The sequence below is a fragment of the Dendrobates tinctorius genome, unplaced genomic scaffold, assembly GCF_039654945.1.
Source record: "Dendrobates tinctorius isolate UK_male_01 unplaced genomic scaffold, ASM3965494v1 ptg000158l, whole genome shotgun sequence".
NCBI lineage: Eukaryota > Metazoa > Chordata > Amphibia > Anura > Dendrobatidae > Dendrobates > Dendrobates tinctorius.
In genome coordinates, this window is record NW_027361825.1 from 10,438,952 (window position 1) to 10,454,933 (window position 15,982).

General features: G+C 39.5%; 1 protein-coding gene across 1 annotated transcript; it reads left to right on the forward strand.

Moving 5' to 3' along the window:
• Positions 1 to 1,698: 1,698 nt before the first annotated feature.
• On the forward strand, positions 1,699 to 14,039 carry LOC141052184 (uncharacterized). Its single transcript, XM_073549407.1, has 6 exons — positions 1,699 to 1,756; positions 4,835 to 5,591; positions 5,850 to 11,999; positions 12,111 to 12,619; positions 12,707 to 12,804; positions 13,983 to 14,039. Exons 1-6 carry the CDS (start codon positions 1,699 to 1,701, stop codon positions 14,037 to 14,039), a joined length of 7,629 nt encoding a protein of 2,542 aa, XP_073405508.1.
• Positions 14,040 to 15,982: the final 1,943 nt, after the last annotated feature.

The following is a 15,982-nucleotide window of genomic DNA, read 5'->3' on the forward strand; positions in this document are numbered from 1 at the left end:
TCAGTCACTGGTGGTTACAATGCAGGACGCCAGAGCCATCTTCTTTTTCTCTTTGAGCACATAGATATTTTTATCATTAATAGTTTGCGATAGACTACAAAATTACTTCCAGCACATAGTAAAGGCATGGTGTACAGGGAACTGATGTCTGCCCTCTATATCATGTTGTTCAATGGTTATCCTTCAGACCAAAATGAAGAGTTACTTTTCCAATGGCGAACACTGATTGGTTGTGACGTTCCATGTTAGTGAGAAGAGTCACTTCTCAGCTCTCTCTCCCAGCTCAGACCGAAAACATCAGTGACCACTGAGTTGTTGCAGAGGACACATTTCTTTCCCTACTGGAGATGGGAGCCCAGTGGGGACCATGTGCAGCAGTGCTGAGAGCCTGGTTGATTAATATCTTGCTTTGTTTTATTTTTTTTTATGTAAGACCAATATGAGCACATTTTTTGCGTATAAAAATAGTGAAGAACCCATTAAAATTTACTTTGAGTTCTCAAGAGATAGCTTGTTGGTTGACTCACAACTGGAAATCTTGTCCCTCAATGTCTCAATGTGTCAATTCATGCATTTTCTCACCCTACAAAAAAAGTTACAGAAAGGGGACAACTCCTATTCAATTTAGTGTAGATGAACAGAGCATAACGGACCACCACTGGTGATCAGGACTGGAAGTGCCTTGTTTTCGGAATCTATTAGAGTCCCAATATCCTGAGTAATATAAGTCATAAAGTTGTTGACCCCAATTGGCGATGACCCACCATTCTACCCCATCGCCATCATTCAACAGTGAAAAACGAACTACTCCTCTACTACATCTATTTTTTATTTATCTATCTTAGTATTTAATGGACTTCGGCTCAATCTCAAGCCAAGGTGTCTTGATGGATGAACGATCTGTAGGAAGATTGATCTTGTGCAAGTCTAGATAGGTCCACCATTGTCTTCTCTGTCATTACGATCATAACATGGCCTTCCTCTTCGCCTTGTTCCTTCTACTCTTGCGACCATGATGTCCTTCTTCAGTGATCGCTCTCTTCGTACGAAGTGTCCAGTCGTACTTTGGGGAGCCTTGCATCGAGTGACAATTCTGACTTGATTTGCTCCAAGATTAAGTTGTTTGTTCTTAGGGCCATCCATGGTATTGATACCATCCTTCTCCAGCACCAAGTTTCAAATGTGTTGATTCTTCTTCTGCCTTGTTTCTTTATTGTCTACTACACCTACACGTATCTAACAAATTAATTTTGAAAAGTTTGCATACTTTATGACTTTTTTATGAGACAGATTTTACGGAATTTTCAAACTTTACTTCCTCTCTACTCCTGCTACTTTCATTTCCTTAATGACAAATTGTTTTTTACCCTTCCAATCTATATATAGATACTCCACCCTTACCTAGCACCCAAATATCTGACCCAAAGGAATACATACGTTACTTTGTGATTGTCATGTATGAGGTCATTGATCACACACCTTGGTGCACTCCCTGCTTCCTATATGTCTTAATTTACATATATATGATATATGTGTGTGTGTTCTCTGTTATATACTGTACATAAAGGGAGAGGGAGAACATATTCTGGACATTTTACCTCCAGGAGGACCCCTCTGGATATTTATTTTCTTGTGCCAAAGTGACTTCTTTGCTGTCTTCTACTTTGGCTCAATACTTGTATTTAATATTTATTAACCATGTATACTGCAGGGACCACTCGAGTGATTATCCTGGGGATTGTACTGTTACTGATCGGTAAGAAAATTATACTTTTATCTATTATATTCTATCACATTTTATCTTATTGGACATTTATTAATTATATAATTTTTTATTGAACTTACCTCTATTTTGTTGGAATTTTGCTTCATTTTTTAATTGTATATATTTCATATTGTTTTAAGCTTTTTATTATACTATGCATTTTATATTATACTGTGTTTTGTAATTTTTTGACGCCATATTATTTACTGCATTTTATTCTATTTTTATTAAATTGTATTATATGGAATGGAATTAGATTTTTTTTGTGTTACATTTATTAATATTCATGTTAATTTAATTTATTCTATTATTAATTATTTTATATTATTCCCAATTTTAGTTTATTATTTTATTTGCACAGTATGGTATGCTCAACACACGTCGTCATAATGAATCAACTTCCTAACCAGTAGCTTAGAAATCAGTAGAGACCTGGCTGTGTCACCCTCTACACTAGGTGGCTCTAATAATTATTTTTCCTAATTTTTTGTAACTTTAGATGCTTTTTTGTTTTCTTTGGACAATGAACTTTTATTATGTTTTTTTCTGTAGTAATTCTTGATATTTCACGCTCAATGCACAGAACAATATCTGGTCATCTACCTATGAGTGCACTTCTATGTGATGTAGCAGTGAGATCGATGTGCTTATTACATAGAATTCTCAGCAGACCCTCAAAATCATAAGATTTATAGCTGTACATTAACAGGTTGAACAATATTGTCTTAAAGTTACAGCCCCCTCACTTCCAGAAGTCTCAAATCAAGAAGTTGCTTTTACAGATCTTGAATAGCAACAATCTGAAAAATCCTCAATTGTTCAAATTTGGTGATTTTTATTTATTTATTTATTTATTTTTTTTACTACGTGCATGTATTTCGGGCTAAAAATCATTTTTGCAATTGGGTTTTATTAAAAATGTTGCACCGTTTAAATTTTACAGGCTCTTTGCTTCCCGACACATTCAACTTTGATGTGGTCATTAATCACCTTAAAGCAGGTCAGATAAAGACAGAGACAAAAGTTAAAGACTCTCCCATTAGACCATCAGAACAAGCTCACTGACAGATTCTCAGCTAACTCATTCTGCATCCAGCAATAGACAGGACAACACAGAGGCTATAGAAGGCAAACTGTGCAACATTTTTTAAGAGAAATGATTTTTAGCCCCAAATAGATGTATTTAAGTAAAAAAAAATGGTGGTTCAAATGGTGTAAATTACAAAAGTGATGCATATTTTGTCATTGAAGTCACTCCTTTTGCCTTTGGCCCCTGATATTATTTATCTATTATGGGTGCAATGCATACTTCACAGATTAAAATATTGGCTGTAAGGGGAGGGGATTGATTCTATCAAAAGAAAAGATGTGAAAAAACAAGGCACAAAGAGGATGTGACTCTTAGATGCTTCAGTAGCAAACACTTCCTTGTTTTCTGGATAAAAGCATTCCGCAGTCATTCATCGGGTATCCGATAGAGTCAGAAAACTCACAGTGCAAATATCAGAGGCCATCCATTGAGTAACTGACTGTGGCACGCCTGCTCACCTCTCACCTTGGTTAGCCACCTTATTTACCTACCTTATCAGCTTTCTATAGGCTGTTGGTTAAGGTCTCCATCTACATGACTGTATCGTATTACTGAGTGGTGGACTGGATACATGACTTCATGCTCCGGTCACAATGGCATTATGTTTCCATTACCCCTAATGAACAGAATAACATAGCCCAACACTCTACTCTATTCAATATTAATGGAAACCTGATGATCCCATTATCATTCATTCAAATCCATTAGGATCTGCTACTAAATGGATCATATGGATCCATTACATTCGACTATATGGAACACATGACGCCGGTGGTCACTCACCCTAGTAGAATCGGACATTAGTGATGCAAAATTGCATGACCGTTTTGGTACAAATGTTTTAGGTAGACCCTTACATCAATTAACGCTGAGTTATTACAATGTAAGGGTCTCCGATCACCACTTCATTGGCGTTTTTTAAGGTCATTGGCCCCAATTAATCGAAGTTTTTAGCCAGAATTCTGGTCTAAAAAAACTTTAAAAAGTTGCAACAATTTTGAGCAACACAAAGCTGCTCAAAATGTTTGTGACTTTTGGACAGGGTGTTACCCCACAAGTCTTACTCCAGTGCCTGCCTGAACATTTGTGAGGAGACGCACACGTAGGTGCACACCACTTTGTTTGCTTCTTAATGAATCATGTCCCTCACACTCCACCCAACTGCCTCATCAAGACCGGCATGAAAACCGCTGGTCTTGATGAACCAGAGCCATTGATTTCAATAAAGAAATTGAGTCTAAAATATGAAACTTTGGTCTCTTTGACCTCCTGTTTGGTGGTTTTCATCCTTTTAGCCAGTAGCAATAGCATGGTAGACTTCACTGTTCTTCCAGCTAAAAAGATTGACACAGCTAAAAAGGGGTACAACTGAAGTCTAAAGTTTAATATTTTAGACTTTGCCTTATTGAAGACAATGGCTTAGTCTCACAAACTGACTGAATGCCATTTTTTTGATATTTAGATGGAAGCCATAAACAAAATGCTAAGCAGGGACCAAGACGTGATATAAACCCCGCCTAAAAAGAAAGTGACATGAATGTTTTTATTTTCATAATAAGTGATTTTCTAATTCTTGTAATACACATGGAACCCACATAAGTCAATGTCTCCCACCTGAAGGAACCTTGGAAGACCATGTTGGAGTCAAGCCTCAATACCTATATCACCTTTAGGAGCATGATATAATTCTGAAAGGTTGTAGCCAAGGTATGGCACAAAGCTGAAAAGAGATATGGACTGTGCCAAAAAAAATTGACAAAAGACTCCTTCTCGATAAGGTTGCAGATTTTTAAGAGATGTCATGTAAAATGAAATTGTGAAGATCTGGTTGAGAGTTGACACAAGGGTTGTAATAAAAGCGAGTGTAGAAGTAACCACCTCAACTTGGCTCTAGTAACTAAGGGGCCACTCAAGTACATCCACTATTTAGATAGGTCAGATAGTGCTTATTAATATTACTTATTTGTTTTCTTTCATAGTGTCTCCTGTTGAAGCACAGGCAAATTCATTTCTTTCAACATTACAAAAGATCCTCGATGCAATTGCTCAAGCTATTAAGAATCTAATAAATCAGGTAACAAATCTGACAAAACCAACAACTGCACCAAGTACTACAACAGCAAGCACAACAATAATATCAAGCACCACAACCAGCACTATATCAACTAAAACCAGCAATTCTCCAACTACTTCCACTACTGTGACCAGTACTTCCACAAGTACCACGCCGACTAAATCTACTACATCTTCTACTGTGACCAATACTTCCACAAGTCGGACTGAGACTACATCTACGACATCCACTACTGGAATGATTAGTACATCCCCTTACTCATTAGTCACTTCTAGTATGACTGCTCCTACTACAGGGGCAAAAATCACAGAATTTACACCATCAAGAACTGCAGGAACCATTGATACTGGGCCAACTACCCAGCTGATAACATTTGGCACAAATCAGCAATCAACTACTGGGGCAATCAGTACGAAAATGTTGTCCACCACAAACATTGCATCTTCATTCAGTCATGACACTAGTAGTATACCAAATTTAAGCACAGAAGCAAGTAGTACTTTGACGTCTTCCAGTGGTCAGATTGCATTCAGCAGCTCAGGCATTACTGCAAAAACTAGTAGCCAGTCATCATCGAGTAATGTTCTCACTTCAACTGCAGGAACTAAAGTACAATCATCATTACCTAACAGTCTATCAACCCCAAATACTCAAAGCAGTAAGCTACCATTTTCTAGTATCTTCACATCTTCAAGTGCAACTGGAAGCCCAGCAATCAGTAGTCAGCCACCAGCAACCAACTCACCAACATCCTCTTTTGCTTCCACAAGTAGCCAAACATTATTCAGTACAACAGTTTCTGATAGTGCATTGAGTATCCAGCCATCTTCTGGTAATTTCTTCACTTCTTCCAGTGCGAGAACACAAGCACAATCTACTGTAACTACCAATCCACCTACTTCAAATGTTGAAACCAGTAGTCAGTCACAAACAACCAACTCACAAACACCCTCTAGTGTCTCCCCAAGTTGCCAAACATCATTCAGTACAATAGCTCCTGCCAGTGGATCAAGTATCCAGCCATTATCTAGTAATATCTTCACTTCTTCTAGTGTTGGGACTCAAGCACAGTCTACTGTAGTTACCAGACCACCAACGTCAATTGTTCAAACCAGTAGTCAGCCAACAACAACTATCTCTCCAACATCCTCTAGTGCTTCCACAAGTGGTCAAGCATCATTCAGTACAACAGCTCCTGCAAGTGGATCTAGTATCCAGCCATCATCTACTAATACCTTCACTTCTTCCAGTGTTGGGACACAAGCACAATCTACTGTAACTACCAGTTCACCGACGTTAATTTTTCAAACCAGTAGACAGCCACCAACAACCAACTCACAAACATCCTCTAGTGCTTCCACAAGTGACCAAACATCATTCAGTACAACAGCTGCTGTCAGTGAGTCTAGTATCCAGCCATCTTCTAGTAATACCTTCATTTCTTCCAGTGTTGGGCCACAAGCACAATCTACTGTAGCTACAAGACCACCAACGTCAATTGCTCAAACCAGTAGTCAGCCACTAACAACAGACTCACCAACATCCTCTAGTGCTTCCACAAGTGGCCAAACATCATTCAGTACAACAGCTGCTGTCAGTGAGTCTAGTATCCAGCCATCTTCTAGTAATACCTTCATTTCTTCCAGTGTTGGGCCACAAGCACAATCTACTGTAGCTACAAGACCACCAACGTCAATTGCTCAAACCAGTAGTCAGCCACTAACAACAGACTCACCAACATCCTCTAGTGCTTCCACAAGTGGCCAAACATCATTCAGTACAACAGCTCCTGCCAGTGCATCTAGCATACAGCCATCTTCTAGTAATATCTTCACTTCTTACAGTGCAGAAACACAAGCACAATCTACTATAACTACGAGACCACCAACGTCAATTGTTCAAACCAGTAGTCAGACACCAACAACAGACTCACCAACATTCTCTAGTGCTTACATGAGTAATCAAGCATCATTCAGTACATCAGCTCCTGCCAGTGGATCTAGCATACAGCCATCTTCTAGTAATATCTTCACTTCTTACAGTGCAGGAACACAAGCTCAATCTACTGTAACTACCAGACCACCGACGTCAACTGTTCAAACCAGTAGTCAGCCACCAACAACAGACTCACCAACATCCTCTAGTGCTTCCACAAGTGGCCAAACATCATTCAGTACAATAGCTCCTGCCAGTGGATCTAGTATCCAGCCATCTTCTAGTAATATCTTTACTTCTTACAGTGCAGGAACACAAGGAGAATCTACTGTAACTACCAAACCACCTACTTCAAATGTTGAAACCAGTAGTCAGCCACCAACAACCAACTCACAAACACCCTCTAGTGTCTCCCCAAGAGGCCAAACATCATTCAGTACAATAGCTCCTGCCAGTGGATCTAGTATCCAGCCATCATCTAGTAATATCTTCACTTCTTCCAGTGTTGGGCCACAAGCACAATCTACTGTAGCTACAAGACCACCAACATCAATTGCTCAAACCAGCAGTCAGCCACCAACAACAGACACACCAACATTCTCTAGTGCTTACACTAATGATCAAACATCATTCAGTACAACAGCTCCTGCCAGTGGATCTAGTATCCAGCTATCTTCTAGTAATATCTTCACATCTTACAGTGCAGAAACACAAGCACAATCTACTACCAGACCACTGTCAGCAATTGTTCAAACCAGTAGTCAGCCACCAACAACAGACTCACCAACATCCTCTAGTGCTTCCACAAGTGGCCAAACATCATTCAGTACAACAGCTCCTGCCAGTGGATCTAGTATCCAGCCATCTTCTAGTAATATCTTCACTTCTTCTAGTGTTGGGACTCAAGCTCAATCTACTGTAGTTACCAGTCCACTGACGTCAATTGTTCAAACCAGTAGTCAGGCACCAACAACCAACTCACCAACACCCTCTAGTGCTTCCACAAGTGGCCAAGCATCATTCAGTACATCAACTCCTACCAGTGGCTATAGCAACCAGCCATCTACCAGTAGTGCAATTCCTTTTTCCAGTATTGGAACTCAAGGGCAATCATCCGTAGCATCAAATACTGAAAGCAGTAGTCAAAAATCATCAATGAATCCACAGACACTTTCTAGTTCTGCTGCAAGTAACCAAACGTCACTCAGTAATGGAGCCACTACTAGCCAGCCATCTTCTAGCAATGTCATTATTTCTTCAATAGCAAGTACCAACAACTCTCCAATTATCTCTATCTCAACTGGTACATCATCTACAACGATTACAGGAACAAGTAGACCCCCTGTATCAATTACTACTACCGCAATCCTTACCTCCAGTTTGGGAACCATTCCACAATTCTCTAAAGTAAGCAATACTGTATCCTCAATCACAAACAGTCAACCAGCGAGTAACTCAGCAATAACTTTTGTCTCTGCAGCCAACAGCAAGCCACCATCCACTAGTACCGTAACACTGTCCACTGTTTTCACCAGTAATGATACAGCTGCAAGTACAGGAACTACTAATTTTGCAAGCAGCGCTCAACCTTCAAATACTGCAACAAGTAACCAACCATCAGCCAACACTCTGATATCTTCCAGTGCAGTCCCTGGGACAACTGACCAGTTTTCAAGCCTAAGTACCAGCAGCCAGTTAGTTGTCAGCCAAACTTCATCAACATCAACTACTGTAACCAACAGCCAATCTGCAACTGATACCACATTGTCAGCAAGTAGCAAAACTTCACTTAGCAGCATACCAACTAAATTAGGAACTAGTAACCCACCAATTACTTTGGATACAGGAACTGTCAATTTTGCAAGCAGTGCTCAACCTTCAAATACTGCAACAAGTAGCCAATCATCAACCAACACATCAACATTTTCCAGTGCAGTCCCTGGAATAACTGGTCAATCTTCAAGTCCAAGTGCCAGCAGTCAGTCATTTGTGAGCCAAACTTCATCAACTATTGTAACCAACAGTCAACCTTCAACTGGTACCACAATGTCAACAAGCAGCAAAACTTCACGTTATAACACACCAACTAATTCTGGAACTAGTAGCCCATCATCTACAAATAGTCCAACAACTTTTGGTACAGAAGCTACTAATTTCGCAAGTAGTATTACACTTTCTAGTACTGGTACAAGCAGCCAACTATCCCCCAAAACTTTAACATTTTCTAGTGCAGTACTTGGTACAACTGGCCAGTCTTCCTCAACTAGCTCAACAATTACTACTGGTTCTGTAACTAGCAGCCAATTACCTGTTACTTCTAATGCAGCAACTTCTACTAACAGTACGTTTGGAACTGTGATTAGTAGCCTTTCAACTTCCACAAGCATAATCACACCTGCAACTAGTACAGCAAGTACTTCCAGCATTGTAACAAGCACTCAACCATCCTCCAGCAACCCTCAGTCATTAACCAGTGATGGCTACTCAACAGTTACCAGTAATACAACAACTATTGGTGGCACCAGTAAACAACTTACAAGTAATCAATCCACTGTTACAAGCAGCCTATTGACAATCAATTCTAGTACAAGCCTCCATCCTTCTGCAAACACCTTGATATCATCCAGTACTATGATGGCATCTACAGGCAGCACTGCTTCAATAAGTAGAGCAACAACTCAACCAACTAATTCATTCAGTTCCCTTCCATCGACATCAATCACTAGCAACAAGTCAACTATCCATACTACAACAAAAGTACCAACATCTTTAAATACTTCTACTTTAACTACATTATTAGGTACCCCACAAACATCAACCAGTAAGTTGTTATCCTCAAGTGCAGTATCAAATTCAACCTCAAAAAATGGACTTTCTTCATCAACATATTTTAGTACCCCAGCAATATCCACCAGACAAGTGACATCTCCAACCCTAATCAGTACACAGAATCCAAGCACCAATAATTCAATGGTTTCTTCAATTTATCCTAGCACTACCAATACAAGCTTTCCAACTTCAAAGTCTACTGCATCCAGTGTCCAAAGCTCGACAAGAAAAGGTGTGACAGCCTTTACAATTTTATTCAGTACAATAACAACCTCAAACAGCACAACAATATCTCAAAGTGTGACTCCAACCATCACAACCAAAATTTCTAACAATGATACCGCTTCTCTAGCCACTATCAATCCAACAACAAAGAATCCTAGTGCTAATACTTCCCCTTTTCCAGCCAGTTCAACTTCAAACAATATTTCCATTACAGGAATCTCCACCCAAAGTCCAACTTCTTTACCTTCTCCAACTAGCACATCAAACAATAGCGTCACTATATTGTTCTCCACCCAAAATTCTTCAACCACCACAGCTAAACTGTCTAGTGTTGCGAGTACTGCAGCCAATACAAATACAACTCCAAAAAATAACACTGCATCTACCACAATTTCTATAAGTACCCAATATCCTACTAATAACAGTAGTGGATTTTTCATAAGCACTATGATACCTTCATCCATTACATCAATATCTACTGCATCCAAGAGCACTATACTGACTACTATGTCAGCCAGAACATCAGAAACCTCAACTGATGCCACATCACATACTATGCCAAGCCACACAGTGAAACCTTCTAGTAATACCACAGGTACTGAAACCAGCACAAATACAGCATTGAAAAGTACTGTGTCACCTTCTTCGATAGCAGTTATTACCCAGAAGCCCCCCACTAATGCTACTCTAGCTACCTCAAGTACTTTGACCACTACTAAGTCAACTTTCACTGGGGCTGCAACATCTCCATCTACCACATCCAATGTTAAAATTTCTTCCACCATAAGTACTGTAGCATCTTCTTCTATAAGATCAACCTCAAACTCTTCCAATGCAACAACCTCTCTGACCTCCACAACAAAACCTTCTACAAGTTTTACTGCTTCAACTACTAAAGTGAGCACAAACACAGTATCAAAAAGTACTGTGACATCTTCTTTACCAGTCAGTATCCAGAATTCTACCACTAATATTACTACAGCTACTTCAACTACTTTGAACACTGCAAAGACAACTTTATCCCAATCAGCAACATCTCCATCTACAACATCCAATATTATGAACTCTTCAACCATAAGTAATGTAGCATCTTCTACTTCTGTCAATCCATTGACAAACTCAGACAACGCTGCAACTTCTCACACAAATGCAACTTTCATATCCACATTAAAACCGTCTACTCACTTTGGTGTTTCCACAATTTTAACCAGCACAAATACAACTTCAAAAAGTACTGTGTCATCTACCACATCTAATGTTAAAAATTCTTCCTCCGTAAGTGCTGTAGTGTCAACTACTTCTGTAAAATCAACATTAAATTCTTCAAACGCAGCAACCTCTCTAACCTCCACAACAAAACCTTCTATTAGCTTTACTGCTTCAACCACTAAAACCAGCACAAACACAGGTTCAAAAACTACTGTGTCATCTTCTTTACCAGTCAGTACCAAGAATCCTACCACTAATAATATTACAGCTACTTCAACTACTTTGAGCACTGCAAAGACAACTTCACCTCAAAGAGCAACATCTTCATCTACAACATCCAATATTAAGAACTCTTCAACCATAAATGTTGCAGTATCTTCTACTTCTGTCACTCCATTGACAAACTCAGTAAATGTCATAACTTCTCATACTACTGGAACCATCATAACCAGAACAAAACCGTCCTCAAACTATACTGCTTCCACAACTTTAACCAGTATGAATACAACTTCAAAGAGTACTATGCCATCTTCTTCCATACCGGTCAGAACCCAGATCGCTACCACTTATAGTACTCCACATACTTCAACTAACTTGATCACTATAAAACCAACTTCACCTGAAACATCGACATTTTCATCAACTGCAGATAACACTCAGAACTCTACAACTATAATTACTGAAGCATCTACTGAAAACTCAACCAGTGCTACAACATCTCAAACACATACAATAATTACTCCTTCTACACCTTCAACTACCTTAACTCATACATCAAGATCAACAAGTACTGCACCATCATCTACCTCTACAAGCACTGTAACCCATTCAACTATTTTGACCTCTACCAGCTCAACATCAAGTATATCAAGGTTTACTAGTGATGCATTGAGAAGCCAAAGACCTACTGACACCAATCCATCTTTTTCCAGTACTGTGACAACCTACATTACTGGTAGCAGTCAAAATCCCTCCAATATTAGCAATGGGGTTTCCTCAGCTACATCAACTACTACAAACCCAATCCTTATCAGCACAGTGACCACAACCACTAGCAGTAATATACCAATGACCAGTGATTCAACAACTTCTTCTACTGCTTTAACCATATCTTCTTCATCAGTGAGACCAACCACCACATACTACTTCATTCCAGCTACCAGCCAGAGTACTAATAGTCAACCAACTATACCGGAAACTTCTAAGACTTTCACATCTTTTTCTACTATTAGCCCTACAACAAGTAAATCAACAGTGACCCCATCCACTACGGGGACTGCTTCTAACCCAACATCAATAAATACAATTGGTACAACTACTCCTCTAGTTAGTACAAGAACCAGCACTATCAGCACTACAACCAGTGTTAAACTACAAACAATTGCCAATACAGTTGTGTCTACAAGTGGTGCCAGTCAACAACCAACAAGTGGAACTTCAACAATAACCAAAGTTTCCACCAGTTCAAATACCCCCACAGGGACAACTTCTGGTAAGTGGATTGTGATAGTACGTTAAAGCAGAAAAGTTAACATTTTGAGACTGTATAATTATATCTTTCTTTCTATTCTGTCAACAGCTCCTCTCTCAATCAACGTTATTCCCGTCTGGGGCATCATCCTAATATGTCTTACTACTATCCTTGGATTGGTTGTAATCATATTAACAATCAGTGGGGTAAGTTTTTTGCAAACTGGTTTATTCTAAAGATGTGTTCCTCACCTTCCAGCAGCATGTAGTTCCCACCTCCATAACAGCAGACTCCAAAAAATTCCTAATTTTACCCCAAAAAACATATAGTAGGTGGGAGAAGAGGCTGTAGTTGCAGTTTCTCTAAGTGTCTGTGAAACTGCATGCAGTAAGTGGGAAGGTGTGCTTAAGTTGGAAGAGATTTGATTGGATCAGAGCCAGCAAAGACTGATAACAGTAAATTGTCCTACCCTGCTCAGCAGGCAAGGACTGATAACAGTAAAGTGCCCTCCCCTGCTCTACGTGTCTGTGAAACTGCATGCAGTGGGTGGGAAGGTGTACTTAAGTTGGAAGAGATTTGATTGGATCAGAGCAAGCAAGGACTGATAACAATGAAGTGCCAACCCTTGCTCAGCAGGCAAGGACTGATAACAGTAAAGTGCCCTCCCCTGTTCAGTAAGCAAGGACTGATAACAGTAAAGTGCCCTCCCCTGCTCTGCAGCCAAGGACTGATAACAGTAAAGTGCCCTCCCCTGCTCTGCAGTCAAGGACTGATAACAGTAAAGTGCCCTCCCATGCTCAACAGGCAAAGACTGATAACAGTAAAGTGCCCTCCCCTGCTCAGCAGGCAAGGACTGATAACAGTAAAGTGCCCTCCCATGCTTAGCAGGCAAGGACTGATAACAGTAAAGTGCCCTCCCCTGTTCAGTAAGCAAGGACTGATAACAGTAAAGTGCCCTCCCCTGCTCTGCAGCCAAGGACTGATAACAGTAAAGTGCCCTCCCATGCTCAGCAGGCAAGGACTGATAACAGTAAATTGCCCTCCCATGCTCAACGGGCAAAGACCGATAACAGTAAAGTGCCCTCCCCTGCTCAGCATGCAAGGACTGATAATAATAAAGTGCCAACCCCTGCTCAGCAGGCAAGGACTGATAACAGTAAAGTGCTCTCCCCTGCTCAGCAGGCAACAACTGATAACAATTTAGTGCTCTCCTCTGCTCAGTAGGAATAGCCTATAAATTATGTAGGCTGATGAAATAATAACCAAAACGTAGCACCTGTTAGGCACAATGTTTTGCACCACATTTTTAGTTGCCTGAAGATTTACTGTAAAAAATAGACGTAGGACAATGCTAATATGATTTTTTTTCCTTTTCTTTAAACAGTTAGTCTACTGCTTAAGAAGGCTCAGTCCTCCAACAAGCTATAACATCAGTGCCTAACAAGGAGGACATCCCATACTGTTAAATGGGCTTCAAGGATGTTCTTTTGAAGACAAAACTCAGTATTGGTATATTAGATCAATGTTTTGGACTTTTGTAATATCCTGTGATAAGTGTATGAGTATGACTGATATTTAGTGATGAGGCTCCACATGTGGCTCAGTATGCAAGAATTTCAATGTTACAGGCTTGGGGCTTCTAAAATGGCACCTTGGTTTCTTGGTCTCTTACTATAAATCAAGAGACGAAGACTTCTTATTATAATTGGGAGGACAAGGTTTGGCCATACGGACCCTTGTTAGCTACCACATCTTGCAAAACCACAAAAAACATGTTTGCATGATAACATTGGCCAACAGTGTATTAAAATATAACCCAAGGAGCATGGCCAGGTGGTGGAAGTGCAATGAAAAATGAGACAACGTGAAGGTGGATCCAGGTGATCACTAGAAGTCATGTTATAGGTATATATTATATATTGTTTACATTAAATGCTATTTAATTAAAATGTGCCTCTGATGGTCAGTAGTGGTATTGCTGGCAGAACCATAGACAATCAGGGTGTGTCTTGTATGATGCGATGAATACTTTTGCTTTATATACTATATATTTATTGTATACATGTTACATGCTTAAAGAGCAGCTATGTAAATTGAATAAAGATGTTATATATAATGTTTATGATGCATAAATGAACTGTGTGATGTATTCTATGGTATAAATAATAAGAACGACTAACATGGTCAAAGGGAAGTTCTTCAGAACACATTAGGGCCAATTTATCAAAGATTTTTTGAGAAAAAATTGTGTAAAAGCTTTGACAAGTCTCAAAAAATTAGCACAATGCGAAGTTGTGCAAAAATGTTGCAGTTTTTGATGTTTTCACACCAGTTTGAATCAGTTCCGCCAAACTGGGAGGAACTATGGAGGAGACAGGAAGGGCGTAAAAGCTTTGAAAAGTTGCAAAATTTTTGTGCAAACAAGAGTTGCGCAAGAATGTGGCGATTTTTGGAATTTTGACCCCAAATTATATTAGCTCTGCTAAAATTGGAAATGCTTGGGAAGAACCAAAGATGCAATAGGAGAGTGACCATGCCCACTCATCAAAATCATCAAAAGGGATGTTGGATTGTATGACAGAAATGCTACTCCAGTCTTTAACTGGAATAGCATTTTTGGCACGGCGCATGGAGAACCACGCCATTCAGAAGAAGCACCCGAATTCATTAAGCGGCATGCACCTCTTAATAAATTTGCTTCCTTCTACTCCACAAAGACTGGTCTAGCATAAGCATCCCCTACATCCATCATGATGACTCGGCCCTATGGTGTATTCCCCTCTATTATCTTTTTCATGGTTCTTGCATCAATTTCTTTATTCCCTCTTTTGCTGGTTCCTTTGGAGCCATGGTCAGGATATCTACTCAGATTCCAAGATTGTTCTGCTTCTATGGTGCCAATGCCCTTGAACAAGAGAGTACCTTTGAGTCTTCTAGCTGTTAAATATGACTTATTTTGGCTAAAAGTTGGCCTCGTGTGTTACTCACTGGCGTACTACCAACATGATGATGGTGAAAGTTCGATCAGACTACATGGTGAGTTCCTCTCGCACAACATAGCTCCATAGGTAAGCTTGTCTACACTCCATTGGACCAAAAGTCTGAATTAAAAGCGCAAAAGGCAAGTGTAATAAAAAGGCTTAAAAAGTGAAGGTTGCTATATATTTTTTTTCATAAAAATAAAACTTTGTAAAATATCTTATTAGAGCAATTTTTCTTTCTCCTCCTGGACTGATCTTTCATTCTTTACATTCTCAACTCTCAGATAAAATGTGTCTTCAGTGAATACAAACTTAATCATTACTGAGATAGGAGATGACTAGTGCTAATAATGTTCTATGGAGAACTACAACTGTCATTTCATAAGAATGTCTGTTTCTGCCT

Excerpts from the sequence above, each read along its gene's own strand:
- LOC141052184 (XM_073549407.1), top strand. The coding sequence starts at position 1,699 with ATGTATACTGCAGGGACCACTCGAGTGATTATCCTGGGGATTGTACTG. Across the intron at positions 5,592-5,849 it reads CCAAATACTCAAAGCAGTAA|TCAGTCACAAACAACCAACT; the intron begins GCTACCATTTTC and ends TGAAACCAGTAG. Across the intron at positions 12,620-12,706 it reads CCCCACAGGGACAACTTCTG|CTCCTCTCTCAATCAACGTT; the intron begins GTAAGTGGATTG and ends TTCTGTCAACAG.